This window comes from Pelecanus crispus, chromosome 17, assembly GCF_030463565.1.
Source record: "Pelecanus crispus isolate bPelCri1 chromosome 17, bPelCri1.pri, whole genome shotgun sequence".
In the NCBI taxonomy this organism is placed as follows: Eukaryota; Metazoa; Chordata; class Aves; order Pelecaniformes; family Pelecanidae; genus Pelecanus; species Pelecanus crispus.
In genome coordinates, this window is record NC_134659.1 from 7,252,511 (window position 1) to 7,271,016 (window position 18,506).

General features: G+C 50.7%; 1 protein-coding gene across 1 annotated transcript; it reads right to left on the reverse strand.

Moving 5' to 3' along the window:
• Positions 1–14,070: 14,070 nt before the first annotated feature.
• On the reverse strand, positions 14,071–17,254 carry PROK1 (prokineticin 1). Its single transcript, XM_009492395.2, has 3 exons — positions 17,183–17,254; positions 14,971–15,096; positions 14,071–14,190 (listed from the first exon to the last, which is right to left on the reverse strand). The coding sequence occupies exons 1-3, from the start codon at positions 17,252–17,254 to the stop codon at positions 14,071–14,073; spliced, it is 318 nt and encodes a 105-aa protein (XP_009490670.2).
• Between the last annotated feature and the right edge of the window lie 1,252 nt (positions 17,255–18,506).

Here is an 18,506-nt window from a genome sequence, read left to right on the forward strand (position 1 = left end):
CGATGGCCAGCGCAGCAGAGGACTCCCGGACATGCTTCCTCCCAAGCCAGTGGGGAACTGCTCAATACTTGGCTGCTGCAACTTCAAGTTTGTACCACAGCAGCACTACAGAGAAAGGATTTGACAACATTGTTTTAAGGGAGGAAGAAACAGCTTTTTTTTTGTTTTGGAAGAATATAAGCTTTCATACAAGACATGGGTCTTTAACCAATTAAAAATTTTTTTAAAGAAACGAGTAAAACGAAGAAGAATTCTACGTGAATTCTGACAGCCAACTGCCCCCCACACTGTATCCAGTAGGTTTTTCTGCCTTATGAAGCCATGTACTAAAATAACCAGACTGCTAAACTTGACTACTTTTTTTTTTAAAATGTGCAGTGAATTTGGGGGGGGATGGGGTGGGTAAGGGGAGGATGGGGACTGAGGATTTCACAGTGATCAGCATGTTCCACACCAATCCCAGTCACTGCCATCTCTAACAAATTATGGGACAGGACTTTTTTTTTTTTCCCCTACCCATAATATGAGCCAAATTCCACAGCAACCAGCCGAAGGAGATAAAGCCACAAGAGAGATTGATCTCTGCCCCATCCTGAAGATGAGTGAACACAGAGTTTAGATTGTGAAAAGCGTTTTTTACAGCACCGGTGTTAACTTGCAACCCCAGCCTATTGTTTGTATCAACTGTTATGCTGTGAGGTGCAATGTTCAACATTATCCATATCCCACATGCTTTTGGGGTGTTTTTGTTATAGCGTTTGCTTCTTTCCTTTTTGTTTGGGGAGAAGAAGGGGTAAGCAAAAAGGAGATACTCTTCTAGCATCCACTAATTTGGAGAGGCAGTTCTGCCTAATAATGGAGATGTCAACACATCCAGTTTCAATAGAGAGAGGGTCTTAAAGGAGGAAGAAAAAGGAATATTACATAATTTAACCAAGAACCGGAGACTCAAGGAAACCATCGCTGGGGCAACAAGGAAAATCTGGACTCAGTCAGATTCATCACCCTACACAAATGGTTCCGTCCAGCCAAAACGCCAGTCTCAACTTGGGACTGCAAGATTGAGATCCACCCAGTAAGTCAGTCTGGTTTTCAGGTCCAAGGCTCATACAGCTAACGCAAATGGGCGGGCTGATACCCCAAAGTAGTACAGAGGTGTTGAGGTGCACCATTAAGTAAGATGGTTGGGAATAGATGTTGCATGTTAAAAATCTGTCTCCCGGTAAAGCAATTGACCAAAGGTAACGAGAAGCTGATTTACACTGCTTGCTGGTTAGATGCAAAGTGTGCTTTTAGGGACCTTTACCTGCCTGTACCTTCCTCCTTCCCAGCGGGCAATACTGCTGGCCTGAGCAATCTCAGTTCCAGAATTACCTGACGAAGGGCTACGCTTGCAGGACTCTGCAATGGCAAGGCACTGGCATGCAGTTTCTGCACCAGGTGCCAACTCCTTGTCCTTGCTCATCATTTTAAAACTACCACGTTCTAGTCCTTAGTGAGCATTTGAGAAATTACATGCATAAATCCCTGGCCTCCTGGAGTTATGCCTGTTGTCCATATCCATAGTATCGCATCACAATTTTTTTTAGCATCTGGCCTACCCTGGAAGCAAGAAGGTAAATGGGATGCAAACAGCAAGGCTCCGGGCTGAGGAAGAAGGGCTCCTATGTGTTTAGCAAACAAGAGAAATGTTTTAAGAAACAGGCAAAGAAAAATAAACTTAATGAAAGAGTCTAAACATGTAGAGCACAGCTGCAGCAAAAAGAAAGGGTACCTCACTGTTTCCATTACAAATAACACCTGGGATGAAGTGGAGAAAAGAAGACAACAGCTCCCACCGACACATGGCAGACTGAGGCGGGCAGCGAAGGCAGGGAACCATCACCCCCGGAGCCTGTCCTGAGCCTCCTCCACCTCCCTCTGCAGCTCTCCAGGAATTACCCCCTCAGTCCCTCTAGCAGGCTGAAACACTTCTTTCAGAAGGACAACAGCTAAATATAAATGGTATTTTTGTATGATTTATGTTCTTGAAGATTTTGCAATACTTTTATTGATGTTTGGAAGCTTTGTTTGGCAAAATATTTTATGTTTTTAATTCAGCACTTTTGTTATCACCTCCATCTTGCCAGGCCTTCAACCTTTTTACCCCAAAAGGCTCAATGAAAGGAAAATTAGGAATTCAGCGTTAGCTCAAAACCAAAGCAAATCAGGGCTTGGGCAACAGTTACCCGATCGATATGCAGAACTAGTGGTAGCCATAATGACAATATTTAGGAGGCGTAAACTAACTGGAGCTATGGAGCTTCAGAGCACTGCTGGATGACGCCCACTGCAGCCCTGCGGAAGCATGGGCCCAATTCAGGAGAGGACCAAACAAAAGCAGCAAGGTTAAACAACGCTGCCCAGAGCCTTCCCCGAACGGAGATGCAGACACCGGAGGCACCCCAGGTCCAATCCTGCGCAGCAGCCAGCGCTGCAGGGAGGGACCGGAACAGAAATCCCTCGTACTGAAGAAGCCTGCTGCACTCCTCAGGAGGAACTGCTGAGCGGGAGAGAGCTGCTTCGGGGCACAGCCCAGCTGCAGCCACGAGGTTCACACTGGTTTCAGGCACAGACGCTGCATGAGGCCAGAGCGTTCACCCCATCACGCATCACCAGTCCCATCCAGGGCAGCCAAAATGCCGGCTCTCCCAAGGGGCTGCTATGCCTGCACGCCCACAGACACAGCTAATTCCCTTCGAGAGCTGCACACTAGACACCTCGGGGCAGAAGAATGTGTTTTGATGGACCACATGTTGGATGAACTCTCACAAGTGAGCAAAACGAACCAATTTACTCCAGCGAAATTCAAGGGGCTGAGGTTCAGCATCAGTCTAGGTCTGACCATGCAATGTCCCTCGCAGAAACCTGGTCTCAACAGATGCTTCCCAATGTGTCTGGCAGCACTAGTTGCACTCTGTTTTATTGAGCTTAACAGTGCTGGAAAGCAAGATGCTTTATTGCATGGTTAAAACAGTACCCAAATGCTGCAATGACACTGGGTTTTAAATAGCAGCCACCTGCAACATTTCCCTGGGAAGGTTAATACATTTTCCATACATTTCTTAAACTAGATCACAGGCACATTTTATATAAGAAGTGAAAAACTACATGAGTTGGATTTCACATGTTCCAGTTAGCACTGCTCTGCATTGCAAATGGGCTGAATATATTCTAATTTGTAAAACGGATGGGACAGTATTTTCTAAAGCCTTCAAGTGACAAGTAGGTCCCCTTGAAAGTTAAATGTCTTCGATCTGAATTCCAGCTACGCCTCTTTTTTGAAAAGGTAAATCATCAGTACATACAGTTTCATCAGTATGCATTTTAAATCAAAACACTGCTGAGCTTCTGCAACATTTTAAGGATTAAACATAGAAGCAAAGAGGTATGACCACAATGGCCTTACAACCACTTGCTCTAATCCCAGCTCTGACACTGACTCCATCTGCAGCTCCAAGCAATTATTTCACCACTTGCTGCCTCAGTTTCCCTTCCTGAAAAGTGAGGCAGAAGCAGCCCATTGGGTATTTGCAAGTTCTTTGCAGTTTTAAAGTATCTGCGTATTCACACTGCTGTCAAAGGCGCGACTGCAGCTGACGTAGGGTATGAGAGCTGACTCGAACTACCTAGCTCGGGCACCAGGAGCAGCGCACCCACGGCAGCAAAGGCTTCAGCGAGGCTGATCGGTCACTGCCCGAGTCCTCGGTGGCAAGCTTGTCCTCGTACCTGTGCTCTCTCTGCTACCTAGTCCTTGCCTAACTCAGCTAGCCACAGCTCAGCTGACGTCAGTGTTTCCTGAGCATGAGCATAAAGAAACTCTGAAAAATGCACACGGTAAACAGGCAGTCTCTCCCCCACAGATTTTTTTTTTTTTTTTTTAATTTTGGGGGAAATTCGTTGACACTCCAAAGCTGCAGAGCAGAAAAAGACAGTGGCACATTATGAAACGCTACAGGTAAGCGCAGGGAAACACCTCGGGTGAAGGACAGGGCATGTTGGGGACGGAGGGGGACAGAAAAGACTTTCCACTTGCAACACCAGAGGGTGAGAAAGGCCAAGTTCAGGCCCAGACGGTTACAGGCTAAACTCCGCTCCAGACAGGACAGCTCAGTTTTTGAACACAGACACAAGCCACATTAAGACAGACACCACCTTGTCTTAGGCAGTCCGTTCTGCCATTTTATTTATCAGGGGGTTAGGTGACCCACAGAAAAGGATTTGCACCTGCAAATGCAGCATTTGTACCTAGTTAAGCTTTATCCAGCCTATTAAAAAACCCCTACATATAAAGCCTAGCCAGAGCCACCAACAGGAGAAAAAGATGTGAAAGAAGCCTACTGTAAAGCCAGTTAGAGGTTCCTAAAACGCAGCACAGGGGTTAAAAGGAAAGGTGTTCAGAGCCGGGGGAGGAAACTTTAGATTTCAACATCTTAACAGGGCTTACTGGCTTTACATTATTGCATTAAGTTGCAAATCAATTTCCTGTCTCCTTGAGAATCCCCCACATTTAATTGCTCTGAGCATTCGCTTTAGAGATTAATTTACAGGGATGAGTTAAGTGCCATGTGTTTTGTTCTCGGCACTGTAATGGCTCGCTAAGGAAAGCCAGCTAATTTCACAGGGACCACCTTACTTGTCAGTAGCAAAACCCAACCTGACAAGGGTGCTGTAAGGAACATGCAACAAGGGTGAAATGTTTTGAGACTGCCAAACGAAAGGCGCTTTACAGTTCTGATTTATTCATATTTAACAGAAAATAATCTTCTACCTGGTGCTACTGAACTCGCAGACTGAAGACTGCACTTCTGGTTTTAGGTTGCCTGGGCTAAATTCAGCACTCAGCTATATGAGTTTGAATCGGGAACAGCTCACATTTGCAGCAGGACAGATTAAGTGGTGTGCCCTGAACGGGAGACGCTCAGATCTTTGCCCAAGGAATCAGCTGGATACCGCAGGCATCACATTCAGCTAATGCCTGGGGGGCCTAAATCCCATCTGCTCTAAACCTGCAAAACTGTCCCCCATCCACAGAAACCCTCTGCTGTGAATATTTTAATCCAGCTTCACTACACACAAACAGGGCAGTTATCTTCTCGGTAACTTTGTTGTACATTATTTTTTTAAGAAAACCAAATGGGAAACATTGTAAGCATACTGTAATTATGGTTATTTATTGACTACAGTAGCACGCAGTTCATAAATAAAGATCTTCAGAGACTTTAGACAACTACTGGAGTCTGGAGTACTTCTGTCCAGCTTTAAATGCAATCAGTACCTTGCTTGCTCAGGAGTCCCCTTGGCCCAGGGCTGTATTTTTCCTGATTGCCAACTGCGTGTACTAATACAAACAAGGAGCCCAGTGAGACCCCCATCTGCATGGAGCTGGACACCTCAGCAAAAATTAAGTCAATTAAGATCTATTAAACTCAAATCCTATCCCATGACAGTGATAACTAACCAAAAGAGGAGAGACTGTCCATGGAGCAAGGAACTGCAGGTGTTGAGGGTCTGGTTAGAGATGTTAATATACTGTGCTCCCAAAGTGCCACGTCTACACAGTTTTTGAACACTTCCAGGGATGGGGACTCCACCACCTCTCTGGGCAGCCTGTTCCAATGCTTGACCACCCTTTCCGTGAAGAAATTTTTCCTAATCATAGAATCATCAAATCGTTGAGGTTGGAAAAGACCTTTAAGATCATCCAGTCCAACCATTAACCTAACACTACCAAGTCCACCACGAAACCAGTTAAGGGCAGAGTAGCAATTTCATGTTTCCTGGCTTGGGGGCTGGATTATTTTCAATCAAAGTAAAAACTAGGAATCATTAAGGTTAGAAAGGATCTCTAAGATCATCAGCCCAACCATCAACCCAACACCCCCATGCCCACTAAACCATATCCCAAAGTGCCACGTCTGCCCATTTTTTGAGCGCCTCCAGGGATGGGGACTCCACCACCTCTCTGGGCAGCCTGTTCCAATGCTTGACCACCCTTTCCATGGAAAAATTTCTCCCAATATCCAACCTAAACCTCCCCTGGTGCAGCTTGAGCCCATTTCCTCTCGTCCTATCACTAACTTCTTGGGAGAAGAGCCCAACACCCCCCTCCCTGCCCCCTCCTGCCAGGAGCTGCAGAGCGATCAGGTCTCCCCTCAGCCTCCTCTTCTCCAGGCTGAACACCCCCAGCTCCCTCAGCCGCTCCCCACCAGCCCTGTGCTCCAGACCCTTCCCCAGCTCCGCTGCCCTTCTCTGGCCACGCTCCAGCACCCCAATGTCCTTCTCAGAATCACAGAATCATTTAGGTTGGAAAAGACCTTTAAGATCATCCAGTCCAACCATTAACCTAGTGCCACACCCCAAAGCAGACTGTCCAGGGAGCATCGTGGCGGTTCTGTGATTCCCTTGGGCTACATTAAGGTGAAACGACACCAAATGATCAATTAAACGCTTCAGTGACAGTAAACACCAACCTGAACGTGGAAAGCACAACGACGGGCAGCCCGAACCGGGGAGGCGCGATAAGCAACGCGGGTTCTAACCCAAACACAAAGTGCAATGGTAGGCAACTTGAACCAGGAAAGCACCACGATAAGGAACGCGGGTTCTAACCCAATACTTGTAAAAGGACAGGAGAAGGAAGAAAGAGGAGAGCGAGATCTCACCACCCGCGGATCCCACGACGTCGACGCCGAACGGCGCACACCCCGGCGCTGGGCGCTGCTCCCGGAGCGCGGGGCCCGGCTGCGGCCGGGGGGAGGCCGGGGGGAGGCCAGGCCAGGCTGGGCCGGGCTGGGCCGGGGCGACAGCGCGGGGTCCCCCGGGGGACCCCCCACCACCCCCGGGGGTGGGGGTGCACCCGCAGCCCCTCGGAGCTGGGGCTGGGCTGGGCCAGGCCCCGCCTCTCACCCCGCCCCCCCGCGAGGCACCTTCCAGAACGTTCTGCAGCTTCTGCGCAGGCGCCGCTGGGGGGCGGGGGGACGGGCCCCTTCCTCACAGGGAGCCCGCGCGACGTCGGCCGTGGGAGGGCGGGGTTGCGAGTGCTCCCCTCAGGCAGCGTCCCCGCCTGGGGCTGTGCGGACCCCGCTTCATCTTCATCGCCGGGGGGACCTTAGGGCGCCTCCCCGCAGGCCTTCGCTCGCCTCCCCCGTGTTTGGGACGTTAACCCTTTCAGTCCCTGACACCTAGCGCTGCCCGGCCCACCGCTGAACCCTGCCCCTCGGCACCACGGCTGTACGTCCCTCGCAGAATCACAGGACCATTGAGGTTGGAAAAGACCTTTAAGATCATCCAGCCCAACCATTCACCTACACTGCCAAGCCCACACTAAACCAGTCAAGGGTAGACTAGACTGAACCATGTCCCCAAGTGCCACATCTGCCCATTTTTTGAACCCCTCCAGGGATGGGGACTCCACCACCTCTCTGGGCAGCCCGTTCCAACGCTTGACCACCCTTTCCGTGAAGAAATCCTTCCTAGTATCCAATCTAAACCTCCTCCACCGCAGGCTCTAGCATTCAAGGCTGGGAAGAGCCGCTGCACGCAGGCAGGAGGGGTTTTTCCCTCATTAATCGTGGCATAGCAGGTGTGACCTCCTGCAGGGAAGGGGACATCAGGGGCCAGCCACGGCAGCTGGGGACACGGGATCCGGGCCCTACACCCGTCGGGCCCTGCGTGCCCTCCTGCCGGCAGGGAGCCCGGTCCAGCCCCAGGCCCAGCCTCCAGCGGCAGCCAAAACTGGACACAGGATTCCAGGTGCCACCTCACCAGCGCCAATCCCTGCCCTGCTCCTGCTGGCCACACTACCCCTGACACAAGCCAGGATGCTGTTGGCCTTCTTGGCCACCTGGGCACACTGCTGGCTCATGTTCAGCTGCTGTCGACCAACACCCCCAGGTTCTTTTCGGCCAGGCAGCTTTCCAGCCACTCTTCCCCAAGCCTGCAGCGCTGCATGGGGTTGTTGTGACCCAAGTGCAGGACCCGGCACTTGGCCTTGTTGAACCTCATGGTTTGGGCCTTGGCCCATCGGTCCAGCCTGGCCAGATCCTCTGCAGAGCTTCCTACCCTCGAGCAGATCGACGCTCCCGCCCAACTTGGTGTCATCTGCAAACTTACTGAGGGCGCATTCGATCCCCTCATCCAGATCGTTGATGAAGAGATTAAATAAGGCTGGCACCAAAACAGAGCCCTGGGGAGCACCGCTCGTGACCGGCCGCCAACCGCGCTTAACTCCATTCACCACAACTCTCTGGGCTCGGCCACCCAACCAGTTTTTTACCCAGCAAAGAGTACGCCCGTCCAAGCCATGAGCCGCCAGCTTCCCTAGGAGAATGCTATGGGAGACGGTGTCAAAGGCTTTGCTGAAATCCAGGCAGATGACAGCCACAGCCTTCCCCTCATCCACCAGGAAGGTCACCAGGTCATAGAAGGAGATCAGGTTGGTCAAGCAGGGCCTGCCTTTCATGAGCCCATGGTGGCTGGGCCTGATCCCATGGCTGACCCTGCCCTTCTGCTGCACCATGCCCTGTTTGCCTACCCTGGTCGCCGCGCTCCTGGTCACCTGTGCTCACTGGGGCTGCTCCTCTACGTGAGGGGGTTTGGCCACCGTCACTCCTGCCCCTGCCCACGCCGAGTCAGAGCTGCTGCTCGTCAGGAGCTCGCTCTTTCCCGCTCGGGGGTGGGGTACCCTCTCTCTCCCTGCACTTTTGCCTTTGCGCTTTTGCCACCAATTTGCTGCTTTAGGAAGGGTCCCCTGTCGCCAGGTTCTCCTCCAGCAAGTTCTCATTCAATGAGTTATCAAACACTGGTGTGATCCCATCAGCAGCCAGATTTGGGTAGCCCAAGCCCAGGATCCCATCAAATTTGACACTGACAAAGAATTGGCCGCGCTCGGTGGTGCTCAAGCCGAAGAGCTGGTTGGTGTCCACCAGAGATGCAACCTAGAGACAGGGAGGGTGCCGTAAGATCTGGAGCAGGCACTGCAATATTGATGTTAATCAGGTGGAGAAGGCACAAAGGACCCCCACTGGAAATGCCATCGCGACACTCATGACGGTGACGGAGCCCACGGTGCCCTCCATGTTGCCGGTGCCATATTGAATAGACAAGTTCTGCCCTGTGCTTTTGTAAGTGGAGGACTGCGATGGGTTAAACATCTGATGGCTTTCTAGAAAGTAAGTGGGAAAATCAGAAATGAAGACTTTCAGCGAGGCTGAGCCATAAGGGAAGTGTGGGAGGAAGAACCCTGCTGAATTGCTGTTTAGACCTGCCATTTATTATCCTGCTTTCAGGAACAATTTAGCTGTGAGCATTTGCTGTACGCCCCTGCCCCTCCTCCAGCAACCAGGGATCCACAGGAAATCCCATCACCCCCGTTGGACAGGTGGGGAAACTGAGGCACTGAGCACTAAGCACATCACCCTGCGGAGTACAGCACTGAGTAGGTCCTACACCCCAAATACTCATCTCTCCAGTGCATTTCACAGATGCTGTGGACCCAGCACCACGGGGTCTGCTCGTTGCACTGGCTGGGTGGCCCCTGGTCCCCTGGCAATGTCACCCCAATCTTTGGGCTCAATCATGCAGTTATAAGCCCAGGACATGCTGCTGGACCCAGCTCTGACAAAATTATTTGATCTGTGTGTCCCAAGCCACTACGCACCCTCCAGACCCCCAAAACTTGGTGGCAGCTGGTGGTATCGCAGCAGGAGATTGGGTTTCTCTGATGACAGCATGGGAAAACTGATGGACCCTTTTTTTTTCCTTTGTTGTTTGAATTTCCTATCAGCGTTGTCACTATTTGGAAAGGCTGCTGTAGGCAGAGCTGCCAGGACGGTCCCCTCTCTGCTGCAGACAGAAGGTGGGTTTCTGCGATGGGGCTGGTTCCTGTAATGGAGTAAAGCAGGAATTAATAATGATTTTTTCAGCAGAGGTGTCATGGTTTAACCCCAGCCAGCAGCTCAGCACCACGCAGCCGCTCGCTCACTCCCCCTGCTCCGGTGGGATGGGGGGGAGAATTGGAGGAGTAAGAGTGAGAAACACTCCTGGGGTGAGATAAGAACAGTTTAGTAATGGAAATAAAATAAAGTAAAATAGTAGTAGTAATAACAACAATATAATAATAACAGTAATAATAATATACAAAGCAAGTGATGCGCAATGCAGTTGCTCACCACCCGCCAACCAATGCCCAGCCCGTCCCCGAGCAGCGATCGCAGCCCCCCAGCCAACCCCCCCAGTTTCTATACTGGGCATGACGCCGTATGGGATGGAACAGCCCTTGGGGCAGTTTGGATCAGCTGTTCTGGCTGTGCCCCCTCCCAGCTGCTTGTGCCCCTGGCAGAGCATGGGAACCTGAAATGTCCTTGCCTGGGGTGAGCAGTACTGAGCAACAACTCAAACATCGGTGTGTTATCAGCGTTATTCTCATACTAAATCCAAAACGCAGCACTGTGCCAGCTACTAGGAAGAAAATTAACTCTATCCCAGCTGAAACCAGGACAAGAGGGAAGGGAACCAGCTGAAATTGTCTGCTTGTACAGGAGTGGGAAGGGGCTGGGGCTGGGCTATGGCAGCCAAAAAGGCAGCGAGGTGCATCCCGCTTTGGTCTCAGACATGAGCTCAAGCGGGATTTGAAATGAGGAAAGCCATCGGGATGAACCACAGAAAGCACCTTGGGAACAAAACCTCGCTCCAAGCCAAAAAAAATTATAAAGAATAGATATAAATAATAAAAATTATAAAATAATAAACAATAAAGACATAACAGGAACAATATTAATATATAATGTATAATCACTACTATAAATAATAAAAATAAAAAAATATAAATAATACATAGTTGTATATAATATAACTATATAAAGCTCACAAAGTCCAGTCTTACCCTGCCGTTACCTAAGCAGCTTTCAAAGGCTGTGCCCGGGTTCAAGATCAGCCGATGGCGCCCAAGCCGAGCAGCCGCAGATCCCCGCGGGCAAAGCCAAAGGCAGAAAAGCACCGACCCGTCCTGCTGCAGGAGCAGCACACGGCGCCGGGGGGCACTGCGAGTTGCCGTAGAGAGAAATTTGGGGAGGGAGCAATGATTTATGCTTGGTGTAAAAGCGGGATGGGTTTGATGTGTATTTTAGGGGAGGAAATTTAGCGTAGAATAGCACAGAACAGAACCAAACCGAACCGAAGGGAAGAGAATAGAATAGAATAGGACAGAACAGAACAGAACATTTTCCTGCTGTTTGGAAACCATACATGCAATTATTTTAGGTATTGAATATTGAGATCTGGGAGCGTCACCAGGATGCGGCGCTGGGTTTGTGACACCTCGGCCGTGTCCTGGCCAGGTCCCAGCCCACGCTGGCTTGTACAGCCGGGCACCGTTCACCTTGGAACCAGCACATGAAACAGCGCGTGGGGAAACGCGCGTGTGGGAGGACGAGAGGGGCGCTTGGCACCGCGCCGTGCAGGGAAAGCAGCTCACGGGAAGCAAACAGCCCCCCATGCTCCTGATTACCAGGGCTGTGTTGATTTTTCCTCCCCGTCCCCGCAGGATGACGTGAGCTTTTGCTTTGCTGCTTGTGCTTTTTCCCCTGCGTGGAGGTTTCCACCTCTTGGGGGGAAAAAAAAAAAAGCAGATTTGCTAGGTTTTGCTTCCCTAAATGCACTTTGAAAGCAGCTTAGAAGTGGTCTTTTCTGCTAAACTGCAGGTAAAACCATGAAGGGACACGTCCCAGGCACGAGCGCAGGACAGGGGAGCAAGGGCAGGGACCCACTCAGGCTGCTCTGGACTACTCAGGACTTTTTCAATTTACAAATTGAAATCAAGACGGAGAGCCTGCTCTTGCAATGGGGGTTTCCCTCTATTTATGCTGGAATCAAGTGATTTCCCACGAAATTGTCACCTCCTGCAGTTTAAAGCCACCAGGAGATTGGCGATTCCCACCAGGCAGCACTGCCCCAGGGTCTGGGGAGTCCCCCCAAAATGGGAATTGAGGATGGCAAGAAGCTGTTCCGTTGTTTTATTTCTTTTTGCTGTTGTTTTTTCTGCTAGGAGAAAATCACTTGCAATATTTTCCACTGGGACATGTCTAAAAAACAACTTTAAAAAAAAAAAACCAAACCAGTTCTTTCTGCACATTTCCAAGCTTGTGGGCCAGAAGCAGGTAACAAAGTAAGGCAGCTTAATAAAAGAAACCCAAACCATGAAGCTACATATTTTTTAAAGAATATTATGAAACACTGTGCTTTTTTCCTGACTTTTTCCCCCTCTGTATTGCTATGGGACCCCTTTCTATTGCCCCGTGCCACCAAGCAATGGGTATCATAAACTCACCTGCCTCACCTGGGGAGATGCACGGTCCCCGCTGCAGGATTTGTCTTTTGTAAATAAAGAGCACCACTTCTGGTGTGTAAAAAAAACTAACTAAAATCAACCCAGTCATTGCAATGTTTTATTTTCACCAAATTCACAATAATTTTTCAGGAGGAGAAACAAGTGCAAGGAAGCTTTCACCCAGCATCAAATGCCAAATCTCAATTACTTTACTCTCCATGGTCCGCCACAGCCACACAGCTGCTGTCCTTTGGGGTCCTTAGAATAGAAACAGTTGCTGCTATAGCACCGAAACGCACCAAAATCCACCAAACCCTACCAACGGGGAGGGCCCGGAGCACAGCGGGTGCCGCTGCTCCCGGCACTGGACCCCAGGCACGTTCCGGGAGCAGCTCTGAGTGCACGCGTTCAAACCCCCAAAATAAGCTTTGCCTTTAAGCATGGCTTCTGCTTGAAAGGAAACCAGTCGGGGTGGGTTGGTTTTGGTTTGGGTTTTTTTTTTTCTGTAAAAGCTGATTATTCTTTTTTATGTCTTTTCTTTCTTTCTTTTTATTTATTATTGCCGGGGGTTGCTGTAGGAAGCAGGAGGGAAGCTCAAGTGATACACGGTGTTTCCACAATATGTTTTTAAGAGGGGGACTGAAAGCACGTGTCTGAGAGACCTTTTAGCACATTTAATTAACGGGAATATCCCATTCTCCTCTCAAATTCGACCAACATAAAGAGAGGCTCCCAAACCTCATATGGTGCCTGAACCTAAGGCAGATGCTGAGGCTGGAAAACATTTTCCTACATCCCAAAGACCCACATCTGGCACCACACGGCTCCAGCTTCAGCCTCTGCCAAACACATTGCGGTGCTTGAACTTTGAGGAAACCCATTCCTTAGTTCCCCACAGCTACTTGATATCAATTTCTTTTAATTGCAGGCTAGATTAGATCACCCATCACCAGCTTGAAGAAAAAAAAAACCGCTGATAAAATACAATCGGGCAATATCACGATGGGAATTATTGTTACAGAAATGGTTTATCCCATAGGAATTGCAGGGAAACTGCTAACGCTCCCCACAAAAGGAAGTTTCTGCCCCTCTGATTTTTGTCTTTCCTAGTGCATGACTGCAAAGTTTAAAAATAATTAAAGTCAGGTCTCCACCACCACCTTCACTGCTGGGCTCAGCCCTGCAGACGCTTTGGCAGATGAAACGATGCTGCTCAGCTTCACGTCCCAAATTTTACCGTGCGCCAGGATAAAAACCACAGGAGGAAGCTCTCGGCTGCTGGCTGCTCGGCGTCTACTTTCACTCTTCCCAAATTGCATCACCCTTGATTTTTACTGTATAAAATAAAGGAGGGAGGTGAAAGCTAGCTGACAGCATCCATTACATGCAGACAACATCTTGTTAAAGGGATTTTTGAGGCCACAGACATTTGCCACACACGGTCCTTCAATCCACTCCTCTCAGAGGATGCTGGAGCCAGGTCCTGCTCCGGGCTGGGGCAGAGCTTTGCTAAGCCACTGTCGGAGCAGCTTGGCTTGACCGTGCCTCAGTTTCCCCATATAACGTACAGCTTATAACAACACTGTCTACCCTTGGAAAAGCACTTTTAAGGTTTCCTGGCACTATGTGGGCACCCGGCGGCCATGGGAGAGGGCAAGAAATGGGTGCTGGGAGCTCACGGATGGAGAGCCAGGAGCATCACCCTAAAAATCAATGTTCTTGAAGTTGATGGAGCAGCGGTAGCGGCCGTCGAGGAATCTGGAGCATATGAAGTTGGGCAAACATGGGCAGGTGTGGTGCTGGCGCTTCCCGAAGAAAGGGACCTGCAGAGAGACATGGGAGAGATGCGGGAGAGGTGAGAGCGGCAGGGCTCTGCTGCAACCAAAAAATTATCAAATGGGATCAAAGCCCTGAGAAAATCTCTGGCTCTTCTCAGAGGTTTAATGGGGATATGCCTGAAATTAATTTTTGATCCTTCTGAAGCCCTTCGCTCCTTCCTTGTGCAAGCAGAAGGTGCAGCATCATTAAATCTTGCTCCCACCGTGCAAAATCAATATGGGAGCACAGAGTGGGACGCTCCCCCCGCGGCCGGGATGCTGCCACTAAATCCTCCCAGAGGAGGGATTGCAGCAGTGTCGCGCTTTGGGCTAATCCCGGTGCGCTGGGGTTTCTTATCGGACAGAAATGATGGTGCTGGGGCGGCTCTGCAGCATTAACTTGGCTTCTCCTCGCTTGGCAGAGCATTTACGACTCAATTTCGAGCAGTGTGGCCTGCGCTTTTCTTTAAATGAATGGGGCAGGTGGCTCGGTCCCAGCTGCGAGCCAAGGTGCACAGCACCCATGGGGCATCCCGAGGATTTAGGATGGCGCAGACAGGCAGGGGGTTGCTCAAAATACTTTAGAGGCTGAAACCAGCTGCACCGCGCCAGCTCGGGGACCACCACGATGCTGCCTGGAGCCTCATCCACCCCAGCCCCCCGACACCGACCCCCTTCTCCATCCCAGAGCTTTAACGGAGCTTTTCTCCCACGCAAGGAGCTTGGTGCCCTTTGCCCGGTCCTTATCCCCGCTCCCAGCCCCACCGGGCACCCCCCCGCCAGTACCTTGTGACTGAAGGGGTGGCACTCGTCCCCCTCCTGCCCCAGGGGGGTGCACATCCGCAACCCCCGCAGCCAGAGGCTGACGGCGCAGCAGGTCCCGCTGCCGCACTGCGGGTCCCGCTCGCAGGCCTGGGGAGAGGGACGACGATGGGTTAGTGCGGCAGCCCAGGAAAGCATGGCTATCCCTCTTCTTGGGGGGGGCCGCTGGAGAAATTAGCCCATGCCAAGCTGCTGGGTGTAGCCCCTTAACGGGGCTTTAAGGGAGAGGGTTTTTGGTGTTCCTAGCTCTCCCGTTTTGGGTTAAGCTGGGGAGGGTTTGGGTCAGGGCACGGGCTGGATTTGGGGCGATGGGGTTTGCAGGACGAAGGGGGAAATCCCTCGTGCGCGCAGTGATGGGAGGGACAGAGGAAAATTTTGCAGCCGCCCAACTTAAAAGCAGCATTGGGGCCAAGTCAGAGCAGCGGCGCTGAGGGATAAACTCACTGTCCGGATCCTCCGTCGTGTACACACTTCGCCCGTCTGAGCCTGTAAAACCTGCTAAATAATGCAAATGCCCAGTGCTTTTTTTGTTGTTGTTAGTAGGGAGCAGAGTAATGCCAACAACTCAGCCTCTCCCCACCCAAGGCAGATGTAAAATGGAAAACAGGCACCTCTTTCCCCAGGATGGGGAAACTGAGGCACGGATGCAAATGCTGCACAGCTCACTGCCACACCTGGAAGCTCATGGGGATGTTGAGAAGAGGCGGACGGGACCTGCTTGGTGCTCGGGGTGCCCCCATTTTGCCCCCCAGGCTGTGTTGGCCATCACTAGAGCAGCTCGTTGCACCCCTGACCCCTTCTCCCACCCATTTTCCTGACGTCAGGTTGGTAGCCAAAGAAGAACCGATGGGGCTCACCCAAACCCCCCTGGGGTCACCCCTTCCTTGGGGCACCTCTCCCCAGGAGCTCCCAGCCACAAGCCCATCACTTGTGCAGATGAAAAGGTGTGGAAATTGCAACTGGGGAAAAAAAACCACAAGGGCAATGGATAGCGCATAATTTTGGGGTGCAGCTCTCTCACAGGGGGGCAATAAGGGGATTTTCCAGAGTCTTCCCTTTCCTGAAGGGAACCTGATTCTCCTCGAGCATCCAAAGCACCTCGTAACACCCAAATGCTGTTAAAAATCAGATCTCAGCAACGAGATGGACCCTCACCTGCAAACTCTGGAGGGGGCTGATGGGGGCTGCAGGCAACCAGGGCGCTGCGTGTCCAACCTCTTTTCTCTGGTTATTCAAAATGAGTCATTTAAGCCCTGGGAATTATTTCAGGAGCTGCTGGGTCTATTTGGCCCTCGATAGAGGTGGCTCCCCTTGACCTGGCTTGGCAGCTCGGGGTGCAGGTAGGGGTTGGGGAGATCCAGCCAAAAAAATCACAGGCTTGAAAGAAATAGGTCTGACTGTAAGGTGTGTCTGGGGAAAGAGGAGCCGAGAGCCAGCTGAAGTCAACCACAAAATCCCCATCAGTTGGGAAAAGTCAGGAGGCAGAGAGGCAGCCAGGATGTAAATGCTTCAACTAGGTTTTAAACAGGTTTTTTTCGCTGCCAGGGGAAAAAGGAGGGGGTTCAGCCAAGCCCGGCTTTGCTGAAACCAGCATCGGGACTCCTGAAGCACCACAAAAGCCTGGATTCTGTCCCCAAAACTCGCTGCTCCTCTTGCTTTTAGCATCGCCCTTGGTCCAGCTCTTGCTCAGCAGCACCAAGCTCTCGGACACACCGAGCCCCAAAACACAGCAGGGTAAGCATCGCACCTCTCCTTTGCATCCTGACATTGCCCCCCTCTTTTAATAATATCTCTTAATTTGGGAGGGAGAAAGACGCTCAGGTACTTGAGCCCTTGTTGGGAACATGCTCTGGGGCTTGCCCGTAAAGATATATTATTTTTTCCCTGCTGGAAAACTTCCTAAAATCCCCCATTTCCCTGCGTGCCGGGTCTGACACGGTGCTGAGAAGAGCAGCAGAAAGAGCAGCTCACCGGCGTGACTTTACACTCACGTGGGCTGGGGCTGGCTGTAGGAACAGCATCCACGCGTCGGAAAAATGAGTAATAAATTGGGGGGGGGGGTTGGGAAATACCAACCCCGAAGCAAATAGCAAAAAGCACCGATTCCTGCCTTATTTTGCAAAACAATAATAAAAATCAATAAATCTCCCAGGCTGGGGGAGGAAGCGGCACTTACCCCGGTGATGACGGCGCCGGGGCAGGAGGTGATGAGCAGGAGCAAGCAGAGGGTTTGCAGGAGCCGGCCCATGGTGCCGGGGCAGGAGCCGTCTGCCCTGCGTCGCCAAGGTCTGCAGCAGCCCCGCGCCTCCCACCCTATATAACCCCGTCCAGCTCCGCCACCGTGGGCTTTTTTTCTTCCCCCTGATGATCTCAGAATAAGCAGATGAGACCTGAATCTCTAATGGTATAAAAGAAATATTAATAAACCACCAAGGAAGGGAAAAAAAAAAAAAAATACCCACCTCTCCCACCCGCACCCACATCTCAGGGTTATTTTTCAGCTAAGCCAACACAGCTGGATTTTCCAAGTACAACTCTATATCCATATTTATCCTTGACGGGTGTACTTAAGAATTTAATCAAGAATTTGTGATTATTTAGCTTAAAGAAAACACACGAATAAAGTTAGCCTGTTACTTCTCAGCTCGTAAGAGCGCAGTGTGTAATAATGTGGCTCTGTGATAAATATCCTGTAGAAATAGAGACTCGGCTGCATTTATTTGTGAGAATAAAAGAAGGCAGAGAGGGAATAATATCTTTTTCAGTAACGAGGGTGTGTTGGAATCTGAATATAATGTGTAAATATGTTGATTTATGGGTTGAAGTGTATCCCCCATACCTCAAATTGCATTTGGTGCATCTCCTGGGAGCACAAGGGAATAAGACCAGGGATTGCTGAAGTGGCTAAAAAGGCAGGCAAAGCTGGAATTATCGGCTTCTTTTTTAATTTGTACATTCTGGGAGGATGCAAGGGACAACATCCCAATGTGCTCAGGGATGGGAGGCCTCGACGAAAACACCCACCGGTCCCCACAGTCGCATCCATCAGGTGAGAGAGGAGCGAGAAATCTCTGCAGCCTCTGCGATGTGACGTCCCCACGGAGCTGGGGCCATTCATCGCCCACCGCCTTGTCCCATGCAGCCCCTTTGGGAGTCCAGCATTAAAAAAAAGAAAGAAAAAAAAAAAATTTAAATACCTTCCATGGCCAATGCATGGTCCTGGGGTCCCACGGTCCAGCCTGGATTCGGCTGAGGACCCCCAAGACCAAGCTCCCAGAGCCCGCAGCTGTGCTGGCCGGGGCCGTGCAAGCAGAGACCGTGGCTAAGATCCTTTGCACAACAAGGGCAGGAAATAAAACTCCATTTTTCCCCCCCAAAATAAAGCTGGGTTTGCAAATCTGACCCAGCGAGATGGATTTTCCCAGCCCTGGGTTGCTAGGTACCATCCCTGTACTATCAGGGCTCCTCACCAGCATTATGAATTTTGTCCCTTCTGGCTT